Source organism: Lagopus leucura, unplaced genomic scaffold (genome assembly GCF_019238085.1).
Source record: "Lagopus leucura isolate 7727_CA_CO unplaced genomic scaffold, USGS_WTPT01 Super-Scaffold_100037, whole genome shotgun sequence".
Lineage (NCBI taxonomy): Eukaryota > Metazoa > Chordata > Aves > Galliformes > Phasianidae > Lagopus > Lagopus leucura.
This window is the reverse complement of record NW_024962286.1, coordinates 5,726,399-5,733,692: the sequence shown is the minus strand read 5'-3', so window position 1 is coordinate 5,733,692 and position 7,294 is coordinate 5,726,399. Positions and strand designations below refer to the sequence as shown.

General features: G+C 53.2%; 1 protein-coding gene across 1 annotated transcript in view; it reads left to right on the top strand.

The window, feature by feature from the left end:
• Positions 1-6,029, top strand: part of NPHP4 (nephrocystin 4) — a 20,513-nt gene extending 14,484 nt beyond the window's left edge. Inside the window, exons 18-28 of the mRNA XM_042883429.1 lie at positions 4-156; positions 226-443; positions 609-798; positions 913-993; positions 1,133-1,289; positions 1,580-1,665; positions 2,467-2,552; positions 2,879-3,050; positions 4,001-4,180; positions 5,271-5,414; positions 5,498-6,029. Coding sequence (XP_042739363.1) covers positions 4-156; positions 226-443; positions 609-798; positions 913-993; positions 1,133-1,289; positions 1,580-1,665; positions 2,467-2,552; positions 2,879-3,050; positions 4,001-4,180; positions 5,271-5,414; positions 5,498-5,638 — 1,608 coding nt within the window. The 3' untranslated portion in view covers positions 5,639-6,029. The remainder of the gene's footprint in view (positions 1-3; positions 157-225; positions 444-608; positions 799-912; positions 994-1,132; positions 1,290-1,579; positions 1,666-2,466; positions 2,553-2,878; positions 3,051-4,000; positions 4,181-5,270; positions 5,415-5,497) is intronic.
• Positions 6,030-7,294: the final 1,265 nt, after the last annotated feature.

Below are 7,294 nucleotides of genomic sequence, written 5' to 3'. Positions count from 1 at the left end.
GAGCTGGCAGCCATTCTGTGCAGCCTACGGCTGGAGCAGAGCTCAGAACCCCTGCATGCCCCGCATGAGGCCGCGGCCATCCAGCAGCGCAAGATGCAGTGCTTGGCAGCGTTGCAGCAGCAGGAGGGTGGTAACAGGAGGATCCCCCAGCACGAGGTGAGGGCGGGCCGGGTGCCTGGCACAACCTGTGCTGCCTCCGGGCTCACAGTCCCCTCCGTCCTGCAGGGCTGCTCTAAGCAGTGCACGCAGTACCTGCAGATCATCGATGCCTACCGAGAGCGCACCAAGCAGCGGTATATCTCCCAAATGCTCAGCCAGGCCATCACCGTCACCCACACTGTGTACGCCATGCTGGGGACGGCCGAGTTCTTTGAGTTTGCCCTGAAGAACCCCTACAGCACCCAGCACACGGTGACGGTTGAGGTTGACCACCCCGAGCTCAGGTAGCGCCGACAACCATCCCTGTGTGTGTGCTCACAGTGCTTGTGCCGGGCTCTGTCCCCGTTGCTGGGGTCTGTTCAGGGTCTCCTGCCTGCTTTGGTGCTGGACCTCTCCCAATGCACCCGGGGTAATGGGACACCAACCAGCTCCACCTCTCGCTCCTCCAGTGTCATACTGGACCCAAGGGAATGGAGGCACTTCAAGGAGCTGACCCAGACGGCCACCCCGCTGGAGGAGGACATGTTCCACCTGCGGGATGACCTCAGGCCTCAGATCTACCTGCGCCCCAAGGAGACTGTGCACATTCCCTTCCGATACCAGATGTTCTCCACAGAGCCGGCTGTCACAGCGGTGCCGGTATGCTGAGAGCTGCATCATGCTTGGGTGCAGAGCACACGGTGGAATTGCCGAGGAAACACTGCTTATGTGTCGTGGGGCTTCTTCCAAAACCAAGTGTTTTGTTTCCTGCAGGAACCGATGGGGCTGAGCAAAGAAGAGGATGCAGGGAGGGCACAGGAGGAGCCAACGGCTGCGCAGATGAGGCTCATCCAGGTGGGGATGCAGAGACACGTGGGGCTGTTGGCTGCTGCATCGTGGAGCTGCCTCCCAGCCCCAGGAACGGAGTGCTGACACCACCACGCTGTTCCCATGCCTGGCACTCAGCCTCTCTGCTCTGCCCCCCCTATTGCAGGTGGCTTTCTGTGTGAGCGGGGGCAAACCCATCGCCCTGCTGCAGGTGAAGGTTGAGCCCCGGCCCCACGTGGTGGATCAGACCTTCCGCTTCTTCCACCCCGAGCTGACCTTCCTGAAGAAGGCCTTCCGCCTGCCTCCATGGCACACGCTCCCAGGTGACCCGCAGGGCTCTGCCAGGAGGTGGGGTGGCATCCAGAGAGCGAGTTCCCACCATCAGGGATGGTTTCTCTGCATCTTCAAAGACTGTTCATGCTATGGCCTTGGGCTTCGTTGCTTGCTTTCTGTCCATCTGCTTGCACTAATTTTATACTCTCTTGAACCAGTATGACCCGGTTGCTCTCTGATAGCTCAACGTAAGGGATTGCAGCTCACGGCTGTGCGATGGCGTAGAACAAAGCATAAATAAAATGCTCTGTGGTGTCACACGTGGTGTTGCCTCCTGCAGGTGCTCCAGTGAGGATGCCGAGCAGTGATCCTGAGGTCTATGTCCGCTGCAGTGACCCTAATGTCATCTGTGAGACCAAAAATATGGTACCAGTTACACTCCTGTGTTGCTTTGTTTTGTATCCTCCTGTGGTTTGCTGTTTTGATCAGCCCTGCACCCATGGCAGCATCCTGATCTGTCAGCCTGTAGGAATGTGAAATACTGGTGGTGATTAAGGCAGAATTGCCCTTGATTCCAATTAAAATGGGCTGCCTTGTTTTGGTATCTGATGCCTGATGTTGTGCCTGTTTTCCTGGAGAGCAAATAGTTGGAGGTTGGTTCCAGCCCTGTTTCCCTCCTGACCTGGTGCAAATCAATACCGGTGTCTTCTTTACTTTGTGTCACTTTGGATCAAGCCCTCAAAGTTCACCTGGAAGATGCTTTGTGTGTCTCCCCAAACTCCACTTCAGTTTTGTACTTCCCAGCAAAGATGTGAGGTCTGCAAGGCTCTCTTTCTGCTGCTTGAGATAGAAGTGGAAAAAAATAAGTGTGTGTATGAACACAGACGGTTATGAAGGGTAGTTACTAATTGCCAGTGCATAATCCAATGGTAATTGGATTATGGCTTGTTAGAAAACGTAGGGAAAATTTGCCAAAATTTGATTATGGATGCAAACCTGGAATGCAAGAGTCGTTTGTGTCCTCTTTTGTAATTAAAAATACTGGAAGAGCTGAACCACGCTGTATAATAACTTAATAATGTGGTTTTTAACTAGATGCTGAAAGCATCTGCTGTTGTAAGTGGGTTGGTGTTTTTTTCATTAATAGAAAGGAAACCCTGGAGTCCTCATTAGCTGGTTTGATCTCTGGGTTAACCATCCTAACGATGCTCTGATTTCTGTGCGCAGGGTCCTGGGGAACCACAGGACGTCTTCTTAAAAGTAGCTGGAGGACCAAGCCCGCAGATCAAAACGTTCTTTGTTGTTATTTATACGTAAGTAACAGGAGCCAGAGAGAGGAGAAGGAACCACCCAGAGCACAGGCAGAGCAGGAGGGAACGTTCCCATCCATGTTCTCTTGCTTGCTCGTTCCCGAGCCCTGCTCGCTAAGCCAGGCAGGAGGCTTCCCAAAACACCTGTTTGCTTTTCCAATCTCCGTAAATAATGCTCTGAGTGCAGCAGACAGCTTCTCTGTACTCATTCACTCTCTCTGCACAAGTAAGGCTGAAATTTCCCGTGGAGAGGTCTGCCCAGAGGTTGGGGTGGTCTTGGGGCTGAACGCAGCAGGCAGGGGCTGTGCCACTGCTTCGTCTCGCTGCAGGGACCCCTGGCTGGCCACGCCGCTGCACATCTGGCAGTTCTACCTGCACTCCCTGCAGCGTTTGGATGTCAGCTGCACTGCAGGGCAGCTCTCCCGCCTGGCCGTCCCGCTGCGCGGCACCCGCACCCTGCGCAGGGTGAAGGCGTTCTGCTCCCATCCCCATGAGCTGAAGGTAATGCCTCGGGGCTCCTGCTGGGTCCCTGGGGTGCTGGGTTGGGCTGGCAGCTCTGTAACCCTTAGAAATGCAACGCGTCCCATTTGGAGTTAGGAAAAATGCCTTGGTGATAATTACCTCTTGATTAAAGCTGTCGTGTGTAGGATCGTTGGTACGAAGCCCCAGAGGGCAAATTATCTGCGTTAATGAGACTATTGGAAGACTAATAATTTCTTTAGAATTCATTTAGTCATAATTGTAAATGGGAGTAATGAAAGGAACAAAAACCCCATTACTGTCCCATAAACAAAGGGGAAAAAAAATCTCAGCTCTCTGAGACTGCAGAAGGGAATGAATCCCATTGAGGATGGCACCACAGTGGTGTGTGCCATCAGTCCAAGTTTGGGGGACTGCCTGCTCCCCGTGCCATGCCAGCTTTGTGCCTTGGCCATGCTGATGGCAGTGCATTGGGTTCTGCTGCGGTGCTCAGAGCGAGCAGTGCGGGTAGGAGAAGATCCCTGCAGCTGTTGGTAAAGCACTGTTAGGGTCCTCTTGCTGGGCAAAGTGCAGGCTGCTGTTGGCACAGGCACCATCATGCAGCCAGACCTGCTTCATTAGTGCAGATGGGATTAAATGTTCCAATCATAGGTGTGCATTCCTTAGTGTAATCAGAGCTCATTTGTATTCTGAGCTGGACCTCATGGAGGTGCAGATTCTCTCCCAGCTGTTCCTGCCAAGGGGTGCCAGCCTGCCATCCAAAAATGATTTGCACACAGTTTGTCTTCGTTTATCCCTCTGCTCCCTCTCGGGGGGGTTCCCCAGGATGCTGGCAGCAGCTGTGAGCGGTGCCAATGCCGTCTCCTCAGTGAGGACACCCTGTTCTGGCTTTTTGTGACTTCAGAGCATCAGGAGCTGAGGGAGGAGGTTCTGATGGGACCCGTGCTCCTTCCTCTGCGGTGTGTTTGCAGGTGGACCCAGCAGGTGTGTTCACGCTGCCCCCCAATGGGGTCCTGGATCTGTTTGTGGGTGTGAGGCCGCGCCGGGCTGGCAGCAGATTCTTCTACCTCAACCTGGTGGATGTGGAGTGCCACCAGCTGGTGTCCTCCTGGTTGCTCTGCGTCACCTGCCGACAGCCGCTCATTTCCAAGGTAATCATGGGGAGGTGGGGGGGGTCAGCGTGGTGACCCCACTGGGCTGGGGGCTGTGCGTGCTGACAGCCTGGGCTGGCTGCTGCTTATTGCTTTATCTACACCCGCTCTTGGTATCCATTCTCCTCCTCTGTGCATGAGGAGGGACGCGTGCTGGGAGCCGTGCCGCTGCGCATCGATCGCCGGGCGAGCGCTTGGTCTTCGTGCAGACACTGCCATTATTCCCAGCTGTCATGAGCAAGGATCCTAAAGCCAATTTCTAAGAATTACTGACAGATTAGAGATTAACTGTCCTCTTTGAGTTAATCTCCTAAAGCAGTATTGCAGAGTAACTCTGGATCACTTGTCTTTACCTGCCAGGACTGCAGGATGTGTGTGGACTCTACCCATGCTGCCTGTTACTATTTCCATTTCCCCATCTCACTTAAGCTCTGGAGCACACGTTTAGCCTTCCAGTGCCTGAATAATCTCACTGAAGACCATCATAAAATATCTTTCAGCCTGTTTTGAAGGCAATTCCATGCTGAGGAGTGTCAACTCTGAAGTATACCCAGTTGTGAAATTAAAGTTACAGCATGCTGCTTTCTATTAGCACTGTGCTAGGTTAGGACTTTGCTCAAAGATAGAAAATTGGATCTCCCAGTTAACGTGTTCGTTTTAGAAATGTTTTCCTGGAACACTTGGTGCTGGGTGAGGTGGAGAGCAGCATTTAAACTGATGTCACTCCACTCCTGATGAGTGCGAGCCCCAGTCCCTGCGCTCTGCCGTGTTATCTGAATTAGCACCATGGTTATCCCCGTGGAAATAAATTAATTAGTCAGAGCGTTTGTTGGCCGGTCCCCAGCTGCTCCTCTGGCCCTTTGTCACTCAGTCTCATAATTACTGCTGTGGATGTAGTGATGCAAACCGCAGCCTGAGGAGATGCTTTTACTCAGAGGTCGTTGCGCGTGTCGCTGATGGCAGGAACTGAGCGTGCATGGAGCAGCAGGGGAGTGGGACACAGGGCAGCAAGGTGTGCTGGGCTCCCCTCAGGTGCACAGCAGAGCAGCCCAGGCTCTGTCTGACCTCAGTGCTGTTCTGTGCCCCACAGGCCTTTGAGATCACCATCCCTGCAGGCAGCGGGAAGGGCTCCAACAAGCGCATCACCTACACCAACCCCTACCCCACACGCAGGCTGTACTTTCTGGTCACCAGCCGGCCCGACTTGCTGCAGTTCAGGGAGGATTCCTTCCAGGTACAGCACTACCCCCCATAGGAGCTGCAGCAGGCGCCCTGATGCCCCCCAGCCTCCCCACGTGCCCGCTGTGCTGTGTGCAGGTTGCTGGGGGGGAGGTGTACACCATCGGGCTGCGCTTTGCCCCGAGTCAGAGCGTGGGTGAGGAGGAGATCCTGATCCACATCAACGACCACCAGGACAAGAACGAGGAGACCTTCTGTGTGAAGGTCATCTACTACTGAGCTGTGGCACGGCTCTTGGTCCTCGTTTGGGCAATGCAGCCCCGCACAGGTGAGGGCAACGTGTCTGCTTCTCATCTCACCCCACTCTGCTGTGGGGTCCCTCTGGCCCTATGGGAGCCCCGCTGCTGGACCAGGCTGCCCTGTGCTCAGAACAGGAAGGGGGGATGTTCACCGCTGTGTGCCACAACTGCAGAAGGTCTTAATTTTTGTTAGATGTTTTTAATGTTTATATTGCAAGGGCTTTAAATCTTTGTGTGTTTTTAACTTAAAGTTTACAAAATGTTTCTGAAGGATTCTGTACCCGCCATCGAATGTTGCAGAAACGAATCATTTGGAGTTGGTGATGCTTTTCTACTCATTCGAGACCAATAAAATTTGTGCCCTGCTCTGACAGCATCGTGGTGTCCCTTGTTGGGCAGAGCCCTCCCTGCAGCCCCAAACCCACGTGGGGGGAGCACTTGTGGTCCCCAGTATGGTGTCAGCCCATTCCCACAAGTGGGTCCCAGCATTGCTGGGCTGACCTGCCCTGTGTCACAGCTGTGACTGAAGAGCAATGGCCCTCCCGCAATCTGTTTTAATCTTGTTTGCTAAAATGCTCCCCTTCTCCCTCACTACTTTACACCGCATTTATTTCTGTTAAGTCACGATCATTAGTACCCAGAAAACATCAAGCAGCACCTAATTTTCTGATGGCTTCATTTTCACTAATGGATTAGAAGGAAGCGGCTGCGCTGCTGGTGAGCCTGGCAGGATTTTAATTTATCTGCCCCTACTTACAGTGCTGACTTGCTTGGCCTTGACGTAACTATTGGAAATCCACTGTGAGTTCTACGGAGGGGAAGATTCATTATGCAGAGAGAGGAAAAAGGAGATGAGAACAAAAGCATGGAGCAAAGGAGGGCCGGATCCCTGCTGGCTGAAGGCTGTCCCCACTGCTCCCATCTCCCAGCCATTGGGGTGGCTGTGAGTGTGGCAGCTGTGGCACTGCTTGCTGTGGGGTGTTAGGGGGATGAATTGCAGCCCCAGTGAATGGTGTGCTGAGTTACTCTGAGTTACTCTGCCTCCTTAGGACTGATGCGAAACGACAGCTCATATTTTAGAAAATTATTGTGCTGTCTGCAATGCAGAGAGGTCCCTCTGTTGGGTTATTAAAGTCGATTAGATGAAAAATTTTCATTACGTTTTCATATCATAACGTTTCTTAAGGATTATCAATGACTTGGTGCTTTATCCTTGGCTGCTGCAGATGGGGAAGGTCCACAGGTCTCCCATTCCAGGGGGGGGGAATGCGAGTCACAGCTGTGCCCCCTTGGAACACATCCCTCAGTCTGCAAAGTACCATAAATCGTGGCAGGGCTTTAACGTACCCTTCTGCTGCCTATTAGTTTGTTCTCACTACATTAGCTTTAATTAAACTCCACTTTCTTTGAAGCTCAGTCCAGTCAGGAGCAGTTTAAGGGCCCTGCAGGGGCAGCGCTGCTCCTGCGGGCTCTGACAGCGCTGGGATGGCGATGGCAGCAGCGGTTACGCTGCTTTTGTTCACACTTGCTAATGAAGTTGTCCCCCTTAATGACAACACCGAGTCGTTAACGTGCAACTGATTCTTCTCCCGACGTTTCTCGAGGAGTGCAAGCGGAGCACGGAGCTCTGATGGAG